This window comes from Pleurodeles waltl, chromosome 3_1 (assembly GCF_031143425.1).
Source record: "Pleurodeles waltl isolate 20211129_DDA chromosome 3_1, aPleWal1.hap1.20221129, whole genome shotgun sequence".
In the NCBI taxonomy this organism is placed as follows: domain Eukaryota; kingdom Metazoa; phylum Chordata; class Amphibia; order Caudata; family Salamandridae; genus Pleurodeles; species Pleurodeles waltl.
This window is the reverse complement of record NC_090440.1, coordinates 567,997,372-568,020,361: the sequence shown is the minus strand read 5'-3', so window position 1 is coordinate 568,020,361 and position 22,990 is coordinate 567,997,372. Positions and strand designations below refer to the sequence as shown.

Below are 22,990 nucleotides of genomic sequence, written 5' to 3'. Positions count from 1 at the left end.
ACTCCAAGCCTGTGGAGAACCTTCTCAAGCAGGACACACAGTAAAGTTCACCATTTGCACTCGTTTCAGGCAGAAGCAGCAACTGCAGGCCAGTCCAGCAAAGCAACACAGCAAAGGGACAGTACTCCTCCTTCAGCTCTTCTGGGCAGAGGTTCTTCTTGATTCCAGAAAGATCCTAAAAGTCTGGAGTTTTGGGTCTTCTTATACCCAGTTCTGCCTTTGAAGTTGGCAAACTTCAAAGCAAAGTCTCAAGTGTTTGCAAGATCCTTCCTTGTCCAGGCCAGGCCCTAGATGCACACCAGGGGGTTGGAGACTGCATTGTGTGAGGGCAGGCACAGTCCTTTCAGGTGTGAACGACCACTCCTCCCTCCTCTCTAGCTCAGATGGCTCATCAGGGTATACAGGCTACACCCCGCCCCCTTTTGTGTCACTGTCTGAAGAGGTGCAAAACAGCCCAACTGTCAAACTGACCCAGACAGACAATCCACAAATAGGCAGAGTCACAGATTGGTATAAGCAAGAAAATGGCTACTTTCTAAAACTGGCATTTTCAAACAATTAAAAAAACAACTTCACTAAAAGATGTATTTTTAAATTGTGAGTTCAGAGACCCTAAACTCCATATTTGTATCTGCTCTCAAAGGGAATCTGCGCTTTAAGGATGTTTAAAGGCAGCCCCCATGTTAACCTATGAGAGAGATAGACCTTACACGGTGAAAACCTAATTTGGCAGTATTTCACTCTTAGTACATTTAAAACACATTAGTATATGTCCTACCTTAAACATACACTGCCCCCTGCCCCCGGGGCTACCTAGGGCCTATCTTAGGGGTGCCTGACATGTAGTAGAAGGGGAGGTTTAGGCCTGGCAAGTGGGTACACTTGCCAAGTCGAATAGGCAGTTTAAAACTGCACACACAGACACTACAGTGGCAGGTCTGAGCCATGTTTACAGGGCTACAAATGTGGGTGGCACAACCAGTGCTGCAGGCCCACTAGTAGCATTTGATGTACAGACCCTGGGCACCTCTAGTGCACTTTACTAGGGACTTACCAGTAAATCAAATATGCCAATCATGGATAAACTAATCAACAGTACACTTTACACAGAGAGCATATGCACTTTAGCACTGGTTGGCAGTGGTAAAGTGGCCAGAGTCCTTAAGCCAACAAAAACAGGTCAGAAAAAATAGGACGAAGGAGGCAAAAAGACTGGGGAGGATCCCTCTCCAAACACCAACCACACCAGATGTTCCTGGCCAATCAATGTTGTATGTGGATACCTGAAGACTATTGTTGTTCAATAAAGAAGGAAGCCCTTTCCAAGATCCTAGCAATGTACATTGGTCCCCCAAATTCACCAAAACCTGAGTGATGGGTTATCCCAAATCAGGGGGTTAATCTCTCCCTCTATGGCCTATAAGGTGATCCTGGGAGTGAAGTAACAGGATCAGGCAATAAGTACTCGGAACCAAGCCTGTGTTTTCAATGTTAGAGTCACAAATTCACCTCTGCTTGTCCCCTGGTTTGCTCTGCAACACAAGACATCAGCAGAAATGGGGAAGGCATATAGCTCAAACCTTTGCTTCAGTCTTGAAGAAATGCATCCACTGTACTGCCTTCGAATCTGAGTGCCAGTAGAAAAAAAGTTGGAGCTGAGCATTCAGTCTGGAAACAAACAGGTCCTCTGTCGGAGACCCCAACTAAGGCTCAACTCCTTTAAAACCTGTGCATTCTCCAAGTCTAGCATAAATCAAACCAGATCAGATTTCAATTGGTTTATCAGGAATCCCAGGTACTACAGAAGTCAAATGGCCTACTGCACCACGGACAAGACAGTGTCTCAGTCCTGGACCATAAAATATAAGTAATTCAGTTAAATGATTAGCCAGGTCCTGGGAGCCACCAGCCAAGCCATCATAGGCCTCAGGAATTTGGAAAAATATCAAGGGGTGGAAGGCAGCCTGAATTGGAACACACCAAATTCCCACACCTGCTGTCACCTAAGGAATTGTCTGTGGGGCCAAACCATGGGAGCAGAGAGGTAATCATCTTTTAGGTCCAGCTATACCATTCAATTCCTCGATCTCAAGAGGACCATCAGAAATAGATGCCTGCCATTTTGAAGGGTCTGTAGATCAGCCACCTTCAAATCTGCGAAAGGCCTGACAGTTTTTCCTTTCTTTTCCAATGGGAACGGGCTTCTAAAGCAATCCCTTCAGTTTAAAAAGACCTCTGAATTGCCCTGTAGGTTCCATACTTCCTGGTATACCAAGGTCCCCAAGTCGTGAGTAAAAAATAATAGGGGGTGTTCTCTTGCCTTCTCTATTCCAAAGCCCTTAATCATCTGAAGAACCCAAGGTAATCTACTGCCACTTGGCTAGTGTAGGAAATCGACAATATGTTTCCCCTTTTGCTAACCCCTATATTTTTGCGGCCTCTAGAGCTCTATGCACTTTATCCCTGCTAACCATTAGTAAAGTTCCTGTGTTCCCCTTTAAACATGATTCAACTGACACATTCCTAATTAGTATATTTAATATATCTATAAGTTCCTAGCATTTGGAACAAATGTACCAGGGAATGGAAGTTAAATGCTACCAATGGACTGCATCATCTATTGCACTGTCACAGTAGTGGATGGCACAAACATGGCTTCAGCCTGTGTAGCTGGACTGTAGTAGTGTAAAACCTGCAATTCAAAATGTCAAAATACACCCTTCTGATAGATCAAAACCTGCCTTTTAAATATTAATAAGGCATCCCTATGTAGGCCCCACAGACAACGAGGCAGGGAGCATGGTATTTAAAAGCAATATATGTAGAACTTTGATGTTAACGTGTCCTTACAGAGACTAGCACCCCAAAACTATTTTTCACTGTGGAATGGTGGAATGCCTAGCTGTCCCATGTACAAAACCAGATTAAAGGACACACTTCTAATACATACTGTATCTAGGGAACAGGACTAGCTAGAAAAATAATCTAGCATCAATTTTAATAATTATAAAAAATACAATTAACTGAAGTGAGATTTTTAATCAATATTAAGGAAAAATAACTTTCAGAAAGTTACCTTTTCCCAGCCTAAAGTTCTAATTTGCATTTGCTCTCCAACTTCTAAGAGGCAGTGGTTAGCATTTCAATAGGTATAAAATGTGCCCCAGGACTAAACAGGCTTACCTGACAGGATAGAGATTATTCCTCTGAACCGCACAGAATATGCAGGGTGGGGGACTGAGGGCATCCTCTCTTTTTTTGTTAAACTTTCTTTATTGGTGTTTTTATGGTACAATGCAAACAACATTTCAAAATAATTTATGGATTGCCATATCCCGCCATGTGCTATATAGGAATACATCTTCAACAGAACATGGCTTACAGTGGGGTTATATCCAAAAGTAGTGGGGGGACCCCTCCTAATCAATCCATATTGTATCATGTTGACATAGGTACCAAATAACTGATGCAGAAAAGAAAAGAAAAAACATAACAACACAATGTTTCTAAACTGAATCAACATAGCCAATGTGCCCGAGGAGGCATAGTCAGTGGAGTCGAACTTCGTCCCCTCAGGAGTTCCAGGTGCCACCAGGCCCTTCCTTCCAGAGGAAGCAGCTCTCTATACATGGAAGAGGTGCAATGCCCTGAGACGTGGGCTACAGGTTGCAAGTGGTATGCCCTTGGATAGGAACTGCACCAAGGGGTCCCATATATACTCAAAGTTCCTTCTCGAGTCTGCCAATTTGTCCGTTAGGCGTTCCATGGAGAGGCTGTGTCATATTCTAGTGTGCCACTGTGCTATAGGGGGAGGCTCTGGTTTCTTCCAATGACGCCAAAGCCATCTTGGCAGCTCCTAGAGCTAGCCATATAACGGAGCGGTCTCCCACTGTTTGGTATTCCATTGCTGGGGCCCGTATACCAAGCAAAACGTGTGCCGGGGAGGTTGGAATGGGGTAACCCAGAATTTCCTTTATTTGTGATGGGATTTCCTCCCAATAGGGACGAATAGTTGGGCAGTTCCACCAGATATGTCTTAAGTCTCCCAGGATGCCACAGCCGCTCCAGCAGCTATCGGACGTGTGAGGGTATATTTACTAAAGTTTTTCTTGGTATAGGTACCAGTAGTAAAGTAGTTTATAGTGTGCTTTTCTTGCCCCCAGAGAGTAATTGTATTTGGTGATATCGCAGAAGAGTAAGTTCCGTTTTTCCTCTATTGTTGAGCCCAGGACCTGCTCCCAGAATGTAATATAATGAGGGGTGTAAGTGCGATGGGCAGATGTCAGTAGCTTATACAGCGTAGAAATGCTTCCCCTTGCTACCCCACCTTGTTGTACAAATTGTTCAATCGGGAGAAGTTCCCTGGTGGCCCGCAAGACATGTGAGGCTGTGTAACCCAGTGTTTCAGTTGAGTGTAATTGAAATGTTCTGATGGGGGTATTTGAAAATTACTGCAGCAGCTCTCAAACATGAGTATGTTGTCACCATGAAGTCTGAGATCCGCAGGCATCCTCCCTCCATCCACCTATCAAAGGGTCCTGGCGCCATTCCTGGGGGGAAAGCCACATTGTGGTGGATGGGGGTGTACGGTGAGGGAGAGGTCATCACCTTGTAGGCCCTTGTTACTGTGTCCCAGACTTTAAGTGTGTTGGCTGTAGGGGTACTTAGATAAGCGTTCCTTGGCCGCTCCTCTCTAGGTTTCCACAATGTCCCATATAGTCCGCCCGCCATTGCCCAGTCCATGGGTAGCCACAGTTTATCCGACTCACGGACGGACCATTCGGCAATGATCCGGAGCTGAGCCGCTTTGTAATAAAGTAGAAGGTCCGGGAGTGCCAAGCCTCCCTTCTCTTTTGACCTTGTGAGCAGTTTATTAGTCTGGCCCTGTTTCCCTGCTATATGAATCAGGTAATCATTGGACGGGTCTCCGTAAAGAAGTCTTTGGGGACGTCGATGGGCAGACTTTAGAACAAATTCGGGGGAGTACCGTCATCTCGATGGTGTTTGATACGTCCCAGCCAAGTAAACCAAAGAGATGACTGTCTCTTACAGTCCATTTGCAGGCTTCTGAGAACGGGTGGGAAATTGGCTTTAAATAGGTCGGTAACTTAGAGGTTAAGTTTAATGCCTAAGCATGTGATCTCCTTTTTAGCCCATAAAAAGGGTGTTTCAGAAGCTATCTCAGCCATCTCGGATGTGGGTACTGTGAGACTGAGCATATATGATTTCCCCTTATTCACTTTGAAACCCGCTACTTGCTTGTATAGAGAGAGTTCCTCCTGGATTGCCGGTAGAGTTTTCCGGGGGTCAGTGACAAAAAGTAAAATGTCGCCCACAAACAATGAGAGTTTGTGCTGATCGATACCAAACTGGATACCTTGGATTCTCGGTTGTGCCTGCATTCTTGCCTCTACGGATTCCACACTGAGTGCGAACAGCAGTGGGGAGAGAGGGCAACCCTGCCTTATTCCCCCTTCTCAGGTCAAAGAAGGTGGATGCCACCCTGTTTACCATGATTCGTGAGCGGGGACAAGAATAGTTGCTCATCACCATTGCTATGAACTGGTCACTGGACCCGAATCGCCTTAAGGTAGCCACCATGAAGGACCATTCTACCCGGTCGAATGACTTTTCGGGGTTCAGTGTCAGCAGCATAGCGGGAATCTTTTTCTTAGTCGCCTTTCCATCAGGTAGATTACTCGTCGCAAGTTATCATGCGTTTGGCGACCTTTGATGAATCTGGATTGGTCGGGGTATATCAGGTCTGGCATCACATCTTCATGTCTTTTAACCAGGATTTTAGAATACAGCTTTGCGTCCAGATTTAATAGGACAATAGATCTATAAGATGCACAAGATTGAGGTTCTTTTCTGGGTTTGGGGATAAGTGTAATTAGAGCTTCTCCCATGGTGGGGACATGGCATGTTCCGTTCTGACCGGATTGAACAGTTCAGTGAGGCGCAGAGTTAACTCTGCGCCAAAGGTTTTGTAGAACTTGGCGTTAAACCCATAGGGGCCCGGTGCTTTGTGTAGAGGGAGGGAGTCAATGGCCGCCTGTATTTCCTGTGTAGTAATGGGAGCTATTAAGGTGTCATTAGTTTCTTGGGAAACCTACAGGAGGTTCGATTCTTGGAGGTAGGTTCCTTATGCTAGGGTTTCGGGACGTTCCGACGTGTACTATCAGGTGTAAAAGTATCGAAAGGCTCGTGCCTTTTCTTCTTCTGAGTAGTGTTCCCCTGCCTCATCCCGTATTTGACGTATGTATTCCTTAGCCTGTTTGGTGCAACACTGTCTTGCTAACATCGGGCCTATTATGTTCCTCTTTTCATAGAAGGTTTTCCTGAGTCGTAGCATTGCGATGTCTGCTCTATTCGTATATATGGATTGCAGTTTACCTTTGACTGAGGTAACCTTTTGCGAGAGCCAGGTGGGGAACTGTTTGTGGACCTGTTCTGCTACTGTCAATTCGTTTTCTAGCTACCGTCTTTCATTGGCCTTTAATTGGTGTAGGGAAGTTGCTAAAGAAATGCATTTACCCCTTATGACTGCACTGAATGCATCCCAATTAGTGAGGTAGGAGGTGTCAGTGGGATCATTATGCTGAAAAAAGTCCCTAATTGCCTTCCGCAATTCGTCTCGAAGCATTGGGTCACGAGTTAAATTGTTAGGGAAGTACCATCTATGAAATTTAGAGCGTTTAAAGGGCCAGTCAAGTCCAATCTCCAGCGGGGCATGGTAGGAGATGATAATTGGGCAAATAGTTGCCGATCTGATTGTTTGTCAAAGGGGTTGGCTCATGAAAATATAATTGAACCTTGAGTGGGATATGTGTGCGTGAGAAAACAAAGTATAATCTTTCACCATAGGGTTAAGCATGCGCCATGCCTCAATAAGGCCCATCTTCTTAGGGACCATCTTGACAGACTTCGCAACGGTGCTCGTTTGTGCTCTTTGTGGGTGGGTTGTGTCTATCTATATCTAATTGAAGTCGCCCAGTAAAAGAATATCCCCCTCTGCTTATCCCTCCAGCTTAGAGAAATTGAGTTTGTCCCCTGTTGGGTACGTATAATGTGGCCACTGTACATGCCCTCCCTTCAATATTGCCCTTGGCTTTAAGTAACTACCCTCTTTGTCCGGTTTTGTACCCTGCAACTGGAAGTGGATGGAGTTGTAGAACATCAAGGCAACCCCATAATGCTTTGTTGTCGCTGGGGCCATGTATACCTGCGAGTAGTGTTTGTGTGCAACCGATGTCCATCCCCCTTTTTAAGGTGATTTTCCTGCAGAGCTGTTATATTAAAATGATGGCCATCAAAGTATTTCCCAAGCTGTGACCTCTTATTAGGGGAGTTCAGTCCCTTGACATTCCACAATAACAATTCAAGCATCTTGCTATTCTAGCAGTTGTTGCTATAGTAGGCTTTGCCACTCTCCCTGGGTGGTCAGTAGCCTCCTCCGACCCTTGCCTCCCTCTCCAATTCTCTTTCATTGTCACATATCCTCAGCTATGCCTACCTATGCTAGGTAAGGACACTAACAAATAAAAAGAAACACATAAAAACATTGTAACAACTATTAACTTGTAAACATGTTGTTGCTGGATCTCAAACCATTTTGAGATCTTCATATTGGGAAGTGAATACATATCCAACCTCATCCCTCACGGAGACCACTTGATGAAACCTTATGAGTGTCAACTGTTAACATTGCTTACGCCTCATTGCTCGTGGGATCTAACTGTCCATTTTCCTTGGGTACTCATAGATCTCTGATCGCGCTCATTTGGTATTCTTCTGTAGGGCTCCCTCCACTCCCTGGGATCTGATGACAGTTCTCATGTGGTCCATAACCGGGCAGATCAAGTATCCAGCACTCTGACCCTTTTCTCGCATCTGCTGGAAAGCTCTATTTCTTGTAGCTCCTTTTCCCCCTTTTTGGTTGCTTCCAAGGCTCTGTGGAGGTGGATGTCTACACCCGTCTTTGTGTCTCGTCTAAGTTACCAACTGTCTCCTTTGTACTCTGCTCCTGCAAGTCCAGTGAGACTGCCGCCTCCTTGACGTTCGTGAAGTGATGCTGTTTGTTATTGATATTGAAAGCTATGCCAAAGGGATAGGTCCATTTGTACCTGACATTTTTCTTTCGCAATGTGTCCATGGTTGGTCAGAATTGCAGTTTTTGGGTTAACGTTGCTGGAGCAATATTTTGGTATAATGAGCTTTCCGCACCCTGAAAAGAGATGGTATCTTGCTTTCTCGCCTTCTGGAGGATTAGTTCCTTTACCTTGAATGAACTCACGTTTGCAAGGATGTTTTTAGACCTCTTCCCTTCCTTCCCTTCACTTGCGGTGCGGATCCCTACCTTGTGCACTCGTTCCAGTTGGACCTCTGGGTGGTCGTTGCCTAAGATAGTGGAGAGCAGACCAACCACAATGTCCTTAAGATCCGGGCCTTTGCTACCTACCTTCTTCCCCTCACTTGGTGTTGTCCCTACTGGAGCGATTTTCCAAGTCTTCACATTTCAGGAGTGTAAGTTGAAGTTGCATCTTTAGCTGGGTAAGCTCGCCCTCCAAAGGGTCTATTTGTTATTTCATCTCTTGTATCTTCGCCCCGAGATCCAATGTGGGTGTCCCCACTGAGTCTACATCGGACTGAAGGGAGGTCAGACAGGTATTGATTTTGGATCTGAAGGTTTCGAGTGTGGCCTTGATATCAACCATCAGTTCTTCACGAGTTCCATTTTGAATTCGTAGAGCGATGTTAGGAGATCTTCCTTTGTCAGCGTCATATCTTCTGCCTGTGGTTGCGTGGGTCCGTCTGGTCTGGATGTGGCAGGTCTAAAGTAGTTAACAACCCTATTAGACTGTGGCTTCCGTTGTGACACAGGTCCTACCCCCAGCTCATTACAGACTTCTTTCTCCCCTTGTTACCTTTAGTAGTGGTACTTTATTCTGGGCATTCAGCCCAGGCTGCTTACTCCTTGTTAGTCTCGCCTAGTAGGCCCTGTTCACTACGCTCTCATTAAAGGGCTTTGTAAAGGAGCATCTGCTGTCATTCATGTTGTGCCCCTATCATGTGATGGGTTGTGCTTGTTTGATGAGGAGGGAGGTTGAGCTATGCGGCATTGGGCTACGGCGAGTCCCCAGAGCATCTTAATTTTCCCCTGCATTCCACTGATGGGCACCATCTTAGAATCAGGCAACTGAAATCGTGGGCCTCCTTTCAGCTGATTTGGGGTCTCATTATATCTTGTCCAACCTCACTATTGGGGTGAAGGGGATAGTCCACCTTTCTTCCCCCTGGTGTTCAACCGGTGGTCCTCTGACCACCGCTAGCTGCTTTCGTCTGTAGCTAATGGTAGGTCTGGCCCGGTCCGCCACGGTCGATTGTTGCGCACCTGCTTCCCTCTACATTGATTCTCCTGCCTGGTGGAAATTTGTGACTTTTTGTGGGTTTAGGCCGCTCAGTACCTCTGTTGTTTTATCGGTCCGCTCCAGGGATAGCGGGGATGGGCTCAGAGGTTCGCGCCCGCCGCCATGTTGGCTCACCGCGTCCCGTCGATGTGGGTTCTAAGGTCAACAAATCCCTCAGTTTTGCACCTGTGCCACAGTGTCCCGCACTCCTCGCACCTTCCCAGGTGCAGTTCTGTTGGCCGGTTCACATTTAGACACTGAGATCAGCATTTCTGTGACGGGTTCGAGTGGAGCCTCCGGCAATCACGCCCGGTCAGCCATGTTGGGTGGCCACGCCCCCCCGGGGCATCCTTTTTGACACTGCACTGTCAAATCCTGCTTGAGTGTCAAATCATACTTGGCAGGTCTGCTGGGTTCATATCATTTAGGGCACACTTGAAAGCAAGGGATCATGATGCCAAGACAGTTCTTGTATATCCACTGTCTGGTTGCTCCTTTTGTCCTACCAGACGTCTACCTCTGGGTTTAGTATGTGTACAGTGGCTGGTTCAAATCTGATTTTAGTCTTACATGTGGTAGGACAATGGACTACCATAGTACACTCCCGTCTCCCTCCACATACCCAGCCTTCAGAGACCTTGTTTAGTATAGCTGAAGACTTTTGCCATCTTGAAAATGCCTAAGGTGGGTAGGGTTGGCCCCAGGAATTTCTATTCTATTGGTTAGGGTGTGCCCATGCGTTATTCCCACCCACTAGCTAGTGCCAGGCATAAATAGCACATCTCCAGGAACCCACTTCAGAACACTTTTGGACCTGAGGAGAAACAGAAGAGGACCGAATCTGCTGTCTGTGACCTGAGAGGGGCCATGAAGGACCAGGCCTGCTCCTTCTTCTTGAACCCAGGACACAAAAGTGGGCTCCAAGGGCCATAAGGTTGACTTCCTGTTGAAGCCACAAGGATACCAGTGACAAGAGGTCTTTACTGCAGCTGATCAAAGACAACTAGAACTGGACTAGACCTACTGTTGGCCTCTACCGGACACTTTGTGAGTCTCTAAGTGCCCACCTTGAGGTCCAAGTGTGCTTTACAAGTGTAATTCTGTGGTGGGTTAGGACTTAAAATCTTTGACCAACACGAATTTGGCTGGTGTATCCAACCCATGCTCTATCGCAGTCAGCCTCAAACTACTCCAACATCCCAGTATACCGTAATCAGTGACTATCATTTGCACTTTGTGCTTTTTGGCACTGTTTCTACTTAGAACTTTAAACATTCATATCTTTGGTTCCTGTAAGTGGACTTCTGTTATTTGGTATCATCTTGTTTGTTAATTTTACTCTATTTTCTCGAAATTTGTTTGGGATTTTTGTTTATTTTTTTCATTTCAACTTGGGTACTGCATAAATACTTTACACATTGCCCTAAGGTAAGCCTCTCTGCTCTGAGCCATAACAACCAGGGAGTTAAGCTTAGGTTAATTTAGTGACTTTGAGGGTTCACACTGACAACGGTTGTGATTATTCCTTGAGGTTAGCAGTCACCCACCCCAAATTATAATAACATTTATTACAGCTAGAAGTTGTGCAATTCTTCACACCAGTCAAACAAAGAAATCTCAACTGCAATGTTAGCAGAGCCTATGCCACCACTGAAAACCTTAAAGGAAAAACTTTAAGGGAAGACTGCGCTTTGTCCAGAAAAGTAAATATCAGGATGAATTTCTCAAACTAAGGTGACGCAAGGCTATCTTTGGCGCTTAGTGCTTTTTGGCATTTTTTTTACTTAAAACTTTCAAAACTCATATCTCTGTTTCACTTAATTGGGTATTTGCAATTTTGGTGTCATATTCTTTATTAACTTTTACTATATTTTTTCCAAATTGGAGTGGGATTTTTACTGTTTTGTGTTTGGACTTTATTACTGTTTGGGTACTGCATGCATACTTTACATTGTTCTAAGTTAAGCCCCTTTGCTCTGTGCCATAGCTCGCAGAGGATTGAGCTCAAGTTTGCTTTTGTTCACTTTTTCCAGTGAAATGTGTATGCATATTGAGAGCCTCCACTCCTGCCATAGAAAGCAAAAGTGGTGAGGGGAAAGGGAACAGCATATTAAGGGGGGGGGTCCTCAGATGGGGCTGCAGGATGCTTCCCCACTCTATGATAAAGAGTAAATTAACAAAGCAGCAACAACAATTGATAACCAATACAGATTAGCAGTGAATGAGGAAGGAAACAGAGATTTTTAATCTGGTATTGTTGTTATTCACATTAACACATTTGCCCTAGGATAACGAACTTCATTGTTTCGGAAGAACACATTTTTGAGGACAATATCACAACCTACAACTCATTAAAACAAGTGACTTGCAGATTATACCTGAATGTTTGCAGCACAAGTCTCAACCCGCTGCGCAGTCTTCTCAACGGGAACATTTAGGACTAGATGTACAAACACAGAGCTCTCTAAGTGGTTGCAAATTGTGCATCAACTTTGGAACGCTTGCATTTTGCGACTGCAAAATCTCCAATTGCAGGGGGACCCAGAAAGACCAGCCTTAAAAATAATATTGCAGGTCGCTATTTCCGACATCCTGTGAATGTCTAAAAAGCAGGCCTGCAAGAAACATCAAAGCACTTTGTATGAGTTTGCATTCCCAATTTGGAAAGTTATTCCTTGAAGAAATTGGTGTTGCTTTAAGAAAACAAAAAAACGTTTCCATTTGACAAAACTTTGGGGGTGGAGATGAGCGGGAAGTAGTCTCTTGAACCACTACCTGCTCACACCAGCACTATTCACAAAGGGGGAGGTGTCCGAAGGGAACACATTCCCATTTGCAAATCAGATGCCTCCTCATTTAAGGAGCTGGAAACTGATCAGTGGTTTGCGACTGCATTTGTGGTTGCAAACCATTGATATTTCGCCATAGGGAACAGCCATTTGGAGAGGACACCCGTTTCATGCCCCTTCCTAATTGTGGTTCAGTATGGGTCACTTGTTTCCCACTCATAAAATGGGTTTTCTACAGACCCAAAAGCCATTACGCAGTCACGTCGTCTTTAGTTGGGTAAATCGCAGGGTTTGGTATCGTAAAATGCCTTTGAACATCTTGCTCTCAGGCACCCAATACATCTGGTAAGATTCTTCAGTGGGCTATTGTTCCTACTGAAAGATTGTTGCCAATGGCAACTTTACTTCTCATCCTTTTATGGTATATGGGTATCAGTGATCTGGGTAAAAGTAACCCCCAAATCCAGTGCTATGAATCTGCCAATTCTGTGGTAAACAACACAATTCTCAATGTAAACTCACCTATGTATGTATGTTTCCATTGTGTATGGAAAACACCATTTCAAAGGGGGAGTGTCACTTTTTTCATAAATGTGATCCCGACAGGCTGGTCAATGCGCTCAGGTAAGAGGAGCATGAGGTTTCTCCTGTTTCTTTCTAATTCAAATGTAGGCAGCCCTGAGGGTAAGACAGTGCTATTCTTGGAGAGAAAAAAATGCAAATACTCCAGGATGTTATTGATTCAAATGAAGACGTGGAGAAAATAATTGTGGATTTACTGGAAATAACTTCACAGGCAAACGGAAGTAAAAGCTTTGAGTCCTCCTTCCACGTTGACATTTTTCTTGAGCAGTGCGGATGCACCTATACAGCAGCCGTTCCTTCAGGAGGAGATGGCAGGAAGCACTTTACCAGCACAGCGGCCGAACCCCACCCGGTAACCATCGCCCTGACAGAAGCCTTGGAACAAGAGAGACAATAGCACACTTAGAATTAAATACACAAAAAACAACAAAAAAAGAAAGACACAACATGGACTACATTAAATGAGAGGCTAGATAAATGAAACAGCCCTGGTTACGTGCATCCCATATACACAGGGGGTGAGGGGTGAGAGAGCAGAGCAACCGTGGTTTGGCGCTTGGGTGACACTGGTGGAGGCCACGCAGGACCTGAGCTAAGAAGTTATGAAGGTTGCAGAGAACGTCCTAAGTTTGGTGGTGCCAGTGCATAGGAGGCACGCAACATCCATAGCATAAAAAATAAGTCAAACCCAGTGCTGATGAACAGGCAGTTGACAGTAAAAATTGGGAAGATGAGGTTATATATGTGCAGTCAGATAAATCTCGCTGCACAAATATGCTGATGTTACATTAGCTGATGTGGGTATAAAGACATCTGGGACATTTCAGATGGGTGGGAGGTACCCCTGTGCTGAAATGATATTTAAGTGTTCATCAGGAAGCAAGGAAATTTCATCATCAACTTGGAGCCTACTGGCATATCATGGGACTAAAGGGACATAGCATGGCTGAGGGCAGAGAAGACATCACAAAACTACAGGGAGCGATCATGGAATGAGATAACATACCAAAGTCGTTGGAAAAAGAGTAAGTCAAAGAGTTAATGGAGATATAATATCCTGGGTCAAAGGAGAAAGAGCAAATCCTAGGAGTGGGGATGTGTAGGACATACCCCAAGCAAGTGCAAGAGGAGGCTGCTGAGAGCCAAAACAGACATCCAATAACAAACGGCGACAGGGATTTTCAGGGATGAAGCATCGAGAGGCCATCCCCAAGGCCCTCCGAGATTCCAGCTTAAAGGAGATAACGAGTGGATCAATGGGTTAATGTGAAGAGGAGAGATCTCAGAGTCTGTGGTTGACAGCGGAAATCCCAGGTCTTGTGGTAATAGGAAGGGAGGAAGTGGGGAGAGGGTGTAGCAGAGTACAGGATGCGGATCAGTACAGACATTAGGAGTGGAGATCAGTACAGGCAGTAACAGTGGAGGAAAGGTAAGATGAGATGTGCTGCCTTCACAGGAAACATTAATGAAGACAAGCACATGGCAGGTATGACCTGAATAAAGTCTCACAATGGATGTGTGTATATACTTGACTCTCATTCTGATAAGTAAGGCATGTACTAGCATTCTACATAAAAGATAATCAAGTGTCAGACACCTGTAATGACCACTTCATCGCCATCTTGTAGAAATTTACGTGTGTGACCATTTCCTAGGTCAATCACTTTGGTTCCTTTCCAAGACAGCTCCAGCATGGAACCAAAATTACCTTCATCCTGTAAGAATAAGGTATGTATCAGATCACAACAACATCTAAGGTAATCGAGCTTCATGCACACAGAAAGCAAAGCAGCCCTTTACTGACATTTAATATCAATCATTCTCCAAATGAACCCACTCTCTCCACAATATATCTTCCACCAATATATCTTCCGCCATCTCTCATCATTTCTGTTATCATTTACTTCCAAAACTGTGTCAAAGTCTTCACTTGAAAAGAATACTGCTCTTAGTACATGTTTTCAATCTTAACTTCCACACTCAATATTTTGCTCACAAACACAGTAAACAACGTCCTGCACACTAACTTCGAATATCCACAATGTGAATTTACAGAGTCCCAATGCCAAGATCTACACACTCACAGTATTACACTCTACGCACTAGAGGTCTGTTTCTAGACAGTGGCAATGATGAACCCCAATACACAACATTTTATTTGCCCACACTCAAGATTGTCAAGCACCACACACTCAGTGTGGAGTACAACATACTCGCGCTGCCGATCTCTTCACAATCACATCCCCGATCACATCACAACAATATCAAAAGATCAGATTTCTGCACTGGAGCAAGTAAGTTACATGAATACACTAAAAAGGTAGACGGTTACCCAAATAACACACCAGGTTGAGATATTACACATGGTACCCTAGGGGCGCAAATGGCAGTTTCTCCCACTTTTTTCACCTAAGCAGGCGAAAAAAAAGTCATACACTGCACCCGCCTGAGGGGGGATACCCCCTCCTGCAAAAAAAAAAAGCTAAAGAGTTTGGGTCTGCTTCCAGTGAAAGAGGGAGATGCAATGGCCCCAGCAGGGTTCAGGTCTACGCTGGAAACGAGGCAATATTTTCAGGAACCGGAAACACCTGTGTGCCGCGGTGCAACCGGAGCAGTGCACCCAATTTGTAATGTGCCATCAGTTCTACTGGATCGTTTACAGAAAATATGTCTACTTGAATTTCTTCCTTTCCTGTAAATCCAATCTGTATCCTCTGCACCAGAAACTCAAGATGTGCCAAGAAGAACACAAGGGCTTCCTAGGTTTATTTCGGAAGCCATCATTGAATGCCATGATTTAATCATTAATGCTGCTGACCGAAGACTGAAGACCAGCATGAGATGAAGAGAAAGAAAAAAACACCCTGCGTCTTACACACTAAAGGTGCTCACCTTCCTAATTTATTTAAAAGCACCATCTAAAGAGAATTTAACAGGGCAAACGGGGCTGCTCTAATAAAGCTGGCACAGATTAGGAGATAAAACATTTTTTTTTTAAATAGATATCAATACAGTTGTTAGTAGGGCTAAAGAGAAAATGAGTAATATTAGCATTCATTTCATATTGAGGAACGTGCCCCGCAGACCAGAGCCACACTAAATTGGGCATATTATACAGTATGACAACTAGGAAACAAGGTCAGACAAACTTAAAATAAACATGGTTACTTGTTACAGGAATACAATGAACTGTAATATATATTCCTGAGCAGACATTCCATTACTTATAAAACATCAAATCACAGATGTTTTTAATCTAAATGAAAAACATCTCTTGGCTCTCTCCTTAAACCAGCGGATTTCGCTCAATTTGGTCACTGTATACTGCGTGAATATGGCGTTAACAAAGGTTAATATAAATTTAGGTGTCACTCAATGTGCAATATGAGACTTCATCAATGTCAACCACGTCTGCCCTTGTAATCTGCAAATATATTGATGGCATCATCAATAAACAAAGCCAGTCAGGCTGGATGGCCATGCATGTTAAAGGAATGCCACAAGAATGGCTGTCAAGAACGACAATTTGTGGAACATCTAGACTGTTGACATGAAAATCGAGCTTCGTACACTCTCAGTTCTACCCAAATCTTCGACCATTCGCTTCCCAGTTCTTCCCGGTCTGCTCTGGTTAAGAAAACAGTTTGATCCGAGACAGGACCCTCTCGCAGGAGAGTGGTGTGGAGTGGAAGGTGGTCTCCATGCTTTCTAAGGACTTCCCCTTTGAGTCAGATCGTGATGGTAAATGAGGACATAAAAAAAAGAAAACAGTTTGATACAATAGGAAACATTAACAGGAAAACAGAAACAACTGGAATATAATAATCAAAAATGGCATCTTTGGCAGCCAAAAAAGTGTTGTCTAGGTAACCAAGCAAAACGCAGGCTGTCATTAAAAACATAATGATGCTAAAAAAGCCACCAGGCAAACCTGGACATGAAAAGTAGCTAAGCAGGAAGCTGACCACAAGAGTGCAAGAGCAAAACTGTGCCGACAATGAAAGAAAGATGGGCACTGACCAGGGAAATGCATGCCCCCATATATTGTTTTTGGCCGGCAGTATATTGAGATGAGCCTTGCTCACAATCAGGGAAAACAGCACAGCCAAGGCAGTGGAAAGAGTAAGGACACGCGAAATCCACATAAACTATCGATTTAAAAACAAAAAGATCAGTGGTCAGCAGATGCCAGAGAGCGACTGAGAGCTTGGGTAGAAGTGTGCCGGAGGCTCCTCTTTTGATTCCAGCCTATGCTTTCCTCTGAGGTGAGGCATTCTGAGACCTAGGGTTGTGAGGTGACTGTCATACTGGGATCACCCATCAGAAGGGAGGATCATGGGAGTGTCTGTCAAGAGTACAAACTTTTGGGGGTGAGTGGCTTGGCAGATCAGCAAGATGGCCCCCACACAGTGAGGCTCTGCTCGGCAGGGGACCTACCTGCTGCATTTCTCCTGTTTCTGCAGCACCTCGCCCTTCTTCCTTGTCTGTGCCGGTGGCGGGGGACCTGTGGAGGCTGTCAGCACCAGGTTGGCGCTGTATTAGCGCTGTGCCTGCCGCCGCGGCCCAGCCTGGAGGCGGGGCTGGCGTGGTCAAGTGAGGCACGAGGGCCTTGGACGCGTTTCCCGCATAGGGGCTTGGACTGCCGGGGCCAGCGCCGTGGGGAGAGGCTTCTCTCGCTGGGCCTAATCCTTCCTGCCCCCGCGATTGATGTCTTGGTCTGGGGGCTGCCATCGCGTCTTGCGAGGTGAGTGCTGCGCTGCTGCCCCTGTGGGGCCCTCTCAGCGGCCATATGGGGCCACGGGCCACCGTGGGTGCACCGGAAGTCGCTGGGGCTGAGGAAAGGGACCCCCTCTGCTGCTGGCGGCCCGTGCGCCGCCGATCAGGTTGTTTTTGGTGCCGGCGGCGGGCCGGTCTGAGGTGCCGCCCTACATCTAGGAGGGGCCCTGTCGGCGGCTGGGTCGGGCCGCGGGCCCCTGCAGATGCGCGAGTCTGCCTGGCCCCCTGAATAGAGGCCTTTTTGGTACGTTGATTGCCAGCTTGGCTTGCTGAGGCCCTTGGTTGAGTAGCCTCTTGCATGCCTCCATTGGTGCGCTCTCTCCCCGTCGAAGATCCGCCTTTTCTTGCTAAGACTTTATTCCTGCCGGGCCGCGTAGATCATTGTCGGCAACTTCTTTTTTGTGTGGCCCTGTGCTTGGCGGCCTTGCAGGGTTTGGGCCCCTCTGGCTGGATTTTGAGTCAGTATTTGCCACGCGGCTCCTCCTGCAGGTCTGGCCTTGACACTTGCTCCCCCTCTGCCCGCTCCTGCCTTGTTACGAGGTCAGCTGCCGGCCGGTGGTTTCCTCACAAGGGCTTGTCTTCGGGTGGCCCCGCTGCCGGCCAGACGTCTGCTGGTGCACTACGCGGGTGGGCGTGCGCCGCCGGCCTGCCTGTTTGGGGGAGGCATGGGGAAGGCTGATCAGAAGCAGACGAAGTTAACTTTTGAGAGTGGGCGAAAGAAAAGTGGCTCATCTAGCCGGATGGCTGAGGATTTGCCACATGAGGAGGAGCCGCCTGCAGCATCCGTGAAGACTATGTTTGTCGATCTTAAGCGTAGCCTGGCTAGTATTGATGCCAAGCTAGACCATCTCACCGAACAGATGGATCGCTTAAAGGAAAGGGTGGATGGTTATGACACACGCTTTGAACAGTTGGAGTCCCGCACCTCAGATCTGGAGGATGTACGTCGCAGAGACGGGGAAAAGCTGCTGCACGTGAAGCGTGTGTTAGAAATCATCAGGAATAAAAATGAGGACCTGGAAGCTCGGTGTTGCCGAAATAATGTCTGCATTCTAGGCCCCCCCCGGAGTCGACAGACATGGGACGTATGGAGGACTTTGTTGAGACTATGTTATCTACGTTGTTTCCTGGGGAGCTTTCTCTGATGTTGGTGGTGGAGAGGGCCCACAGATCTCTGGGGCCGCAGCCTCCGCGAAGGGGCTCCCGCACGCCCCATTATTGTACGGTTACTTAACTACAGAGACAGAGATAGTATATTGCACCTAGCTAAGGAGCGCCGGCCAGTGGTATACAACAACGCAGAGCTGAATTTTTTCCCTGATTACACTCCTGGGGTGCAGGCTGCCCGCAGGGCCTTCCTGCCAGTTAAACGTGTCTTAAGCCAGTCAGACGCAAAATATTCCCTTATTTACCCGCTACGCTGCGTTTTCAACATATGGGCAAGCTGCATTTTTTTACAGGCCTGAAACTGGCTGTGAAGTATGCTAAATCTGTCCCCAGGAGGAAGCAGTCAGACGGCCTGCGTTCTGCTGACGACGATGGATGTTCTCTGAGTGATAATGATGAACTGGGCCCTTCTCGGGAACAAGTAGCCTGTGCCTTAGTGGCTGATTTGGTGTTCGGGTGGGCCGCTTGCAATACTCCCCTTTATTGTTGGTCCCTCTGCCCCTACGTCCCGTCTGGGATGGGTGTTTGGTTGGCCTCATTGACGCACCACCGGATAAGTCCACTTCGAATGTTTGTCATCATGTTGTGGGACTTGTATTTGGGGATGGGTGTTTTTTTTTTAGTATTGACCCGGTTGGGGGGGTCTGAGTGGGTGGGGGGCAGGAATGACCTGTGTTTGGTTTGTACCCTCTCTTTTCTTTCCTTTGCACCTGTCTTCTTCCTTGCATGCCTTGGACGCTTTTTCTGTGATGTCAGGGGGAGCTACATAGTTGATGGGATGACGTTATGGCGCAAGATAGTGTGACGCACGTGCGCTGCCTCACTTGGAATGTCCGCAGGTTGAATGATGGGCGTAAGATGCGTTGATATCTGCGTATGTTCAGCGACATGCGGTGAATGTTTGCATGCTACAGGAGACCCATCTGGTGGATGCCACCAAGCATCGGCTGAAGGCTGGGTGGATTGGCGAATGGCGTGCTGCGATGTACTCGCGTTACGCACGTGGTGTGGCGATTTTGATCCGGAAGGGGTTGCAGTGGCGCACTGAGAAGGTGCTTGTAGATCCAAATGGTCGCTATGTCATGCTGCGGGGAACACTGATGGAAAGGCCGTGAAGACTGGTATCGCTATATGGCCCAAATTCTGATGATCCTGAATTCTTTGGAAAAGTGGTGAGATTAATTGATTTGTTGGGTCCTTGCTGTGGGGGAGGGGGGGCGATTTCAACGTGGTGCTGGATTATGAGGGGGATCGCGAGAGCCGGGCCCGACCACAGCATGTGGTGGCTGCCCAGGCGCTGTCCCAGGTCATGGAGGATGGGGCCATGGTGGATTTACGGAGAGAAAAACATGGTACTGATGGGGAGGGCACTTTCATTAATTATGTGCACGGCAGTTGGTCGCGTTTAGACCGCTGGATTGGCACTAGGGACGTGATGCTCTGGGTGTGCTCCATTGGGCATATGGCCCGCACTCTGCCAGATCACTCTCCAGTCCTGTTGGAATTGATTGTTCCGGGTGGCCCGGGTCGCGCCTTTATGTGGAAGCTGCCTCCTAGGGTGCTGAAAGATCAGGTATTTAGAGAGGTCCGTAACGTTATTGTACACTACTTTGCAGAGAACTGGGGGTCTGTGGCCTCTGCCGGTATAGTGTGGGAGGCCTTTAAGGTGGTGATCCCTGGGGTTTTCCTTTCTAAACAGCATGGTGTGCTGAGGGCGCTGCGATGGGAGCTAGCGGAGTTGGAGGCCCAGATTTCTGATCTTGAAAGGCGCTTGATTTCAAACTGGTCAGCGGACCTGTTGGCGGCCTTGCGGAGGAAGATTACACAGTTTGAGGAGGCTGCTCTTCGTGAGGTCTGTTTTTGGGGGAAAAACGCGATGGCGAGGAGGTATGGCAAAGGGGATAGAGCTGGCCGTACGCTAGCTGCAATGCTTCGCAAGCAGTGGGCCAGTAACTATATTGTCGAGCTGACTGACTCGTCTAGTGAGCATCGTACTGGTAGTGACGAGATCAAGAATATCCTTACTGTCTTTTACTCAAACCTCTATGCTGAGCCCCCTGGGATGAACATGGCATCAATTGCTCACTATTTCGAAGATATTAGACGTTGTTCAGGCAATCCGTAGTTTGCGTGGGGATAAAGCCCCTGGATTGGACGGTCTGCCGCTGGCCTTTTATAAGGAGTATGCTGATATATTGGCTCCTCATCTCCTGGAGGTGTTTGCGGAGGCTGCTGAGACTGGGATCCTTCCAGCCTCGCTGCGCAAAGCTCTTATTGTGACCATTTTTAATCCTGGCAAGGGCCGTGCTCTTGCGATTCCTATAGGCCTCTTTCGTTAATAAATATTGATAATAAGATCCTGGCGAAACTTATTGCGGCACTATTGCAGCCCTTGCTTCCCACTCTAGTGTTGCCGGACCACTCGGGTTTTGTACCGGACCGATATACCTTATATAACCTCTGGACATATTTTGCGATCTCCCGTATGATTGACCCTGATGAGTGTGCGGCGGTGTTGTTTCTGGATGCCGCTAAGGCCTTAGACTCTTTGGCAGGGCATTATATGTTAGCATTGCTGGCTCGGGTGGGGCGGTGCTCAAAATATATACAGCTGATTTGTTTGTTGTATACGCAGCCACTCGCGTGGCTGAGAGTTAATGGCACCATATCTGATCCTTTTCCAATAGCCAGAGGCACTCGTCAGGGGTGTCCACTCTCTTCGCTGCTCTTTGCTGTAGCGATGGAGCCGCTTGCGCCAACATCATAATCACAGGGGCTTGGCCTTTCAACAGCGTCCGGTGTTAATATCCATGTACGCGGATGATGTTGCTCTGTATGTTCGTGATCCGTGGCTTTGCTTGACGAGATAGTTGAATTCTGGCAGATATCTGGGATCACCATTAATTGGTCCAAATCGGTAGCGATGCCCTTATCTGCGGCTATAGTGCAGTTCACCTCTCGATACCTCCTCTGTTGGACTGAGGGGCCTGTGAGATACCTGCGTATATGGCTGAGCAGGGACACAGACACACTCTGGTCGGCTAACTATGGTCGGGCCATTATGTAGTTGGAGGAGAAGACTGAGAGGTGGCGCTCTCTGCCACTTTTGCTGGCCAGTCGCTGGCCAGGTTCTTGTATCTCTTTATCAACATACCTTTGGTTCTTACTGCTAGTTTTTTTAAACGGCTTCGATCTGCTCTAGTAACTTTGGCCCGGGCTGGTCGACACCCCAGAATATCCTGGGAAAAACCAACGCTTCCGTTTGAGCGGGGTGGGTTGGCGGCCCCTGGCCTGGCCCTCTACTACCATTGTGCTCAGGCTCATTTCGCACATTTTTGGATACACCCTATCAGATACTTACCCCACTTGGCGCCTGAAAGTGATGCTGTGTGGACGGACAGACTGTCGAGGGTGCTGGTGGGAGGGCCTAGGCCCAGACCACAGGGGGTTGACACAGTGGCATGCACAGCCAACGTATGGATGGCGCTCCTGCGACGAGCGGCTGTGGGAGAGGCTTTTGCCCCTTCAGTGCCAATACTGGACATGGGCGATACACGGATGTCAAAGGATGTTCGTATTTGTGAGTTCCTTCGTGAGGCTGGTTTGTCCACCTTGGGATCTTGGTTTCCGGACGGGAGATTTATCTCCTTGGAGACCTCGCTTGGCAGTGTTCCCGATACTGCGCTGCACCGACTGTATTTCCTTAGGATTCGTGCTATGCTGCATGCACGTTAACCCTGCTTTCCTGAAGTGCCTGTGGAATGCGGGGCGCTGGAGCTTCTGTATCACGCGCAATCACTGCGTAGGCTTATTACTAGGCTATATGTCTGTATGCAGCGTGAGATGGAGGGAACAGAGGCTAAAGCCCTACGGGAGATGGATTTAGGGGAAACCATTTGTGGTGTAGAATGGCGAAGCTGCTGTGTGCATATGCGAGCTCTGTCCCCTAACTACAGATTGCGCCTTATACATTTCCATTTTTTACATCGCCTATATTATACTCCTCGTAGGCTGAAGGATATGGGCCTTTGGGCTGAAGCGCATTGTGTGAGATGTAGGGCCCCTGATGCGGATTTTTTGCATCTGGCATGGAGCTGCCCGGCGCTGGGCATGTATTGGGCGGAGGTGTTGCGGGCGATTGAGGAGATGACTGAGACCCGTCTGTCGCACTCCCCTAAGCTTGCCCTTCTGGGATACGTTGAGGACCTCCCGGTTGCCCATAGACACTTGATAGGACTGCTACTGCTGTTGGCTAAGCGCAGA

At 47.1% G+C, this 22,990-nt stretch overlaps 1 protein-coding gene across 1 annotated transcript in view; it reads right to left on the bottom strand.

Annotated features, from left to right (window-relative positions):
- Positions 1 to 11,634: 11,634 nt before the first annotated feature.
- Positions 11,635 to 22,990, bottom strand: part of FAH (fumarylacetoacetate hydrolase) — a 147,787-nt gene continuing 136,431 nt past the window's right edge. Inside the window, exons 13-14 of the mRNA XM_069222992.1 lie at positions 14,382 to 14,499; positions 11,635 to 13,159 (exon numbers count right to left, since the gene is read on the bottom strand). Coding sequence (XP_069079093.1) covers positions 13,083 to 13,159; positions 14,382 to 14,499 — 195 coding nt within the window. The 3' untranslated portion in view covers positions 11,635 to 13,082. The remainder of the gene's footprint in view (positions 13,160 to 14,381; positions 14,500 to 22,990) is intronic.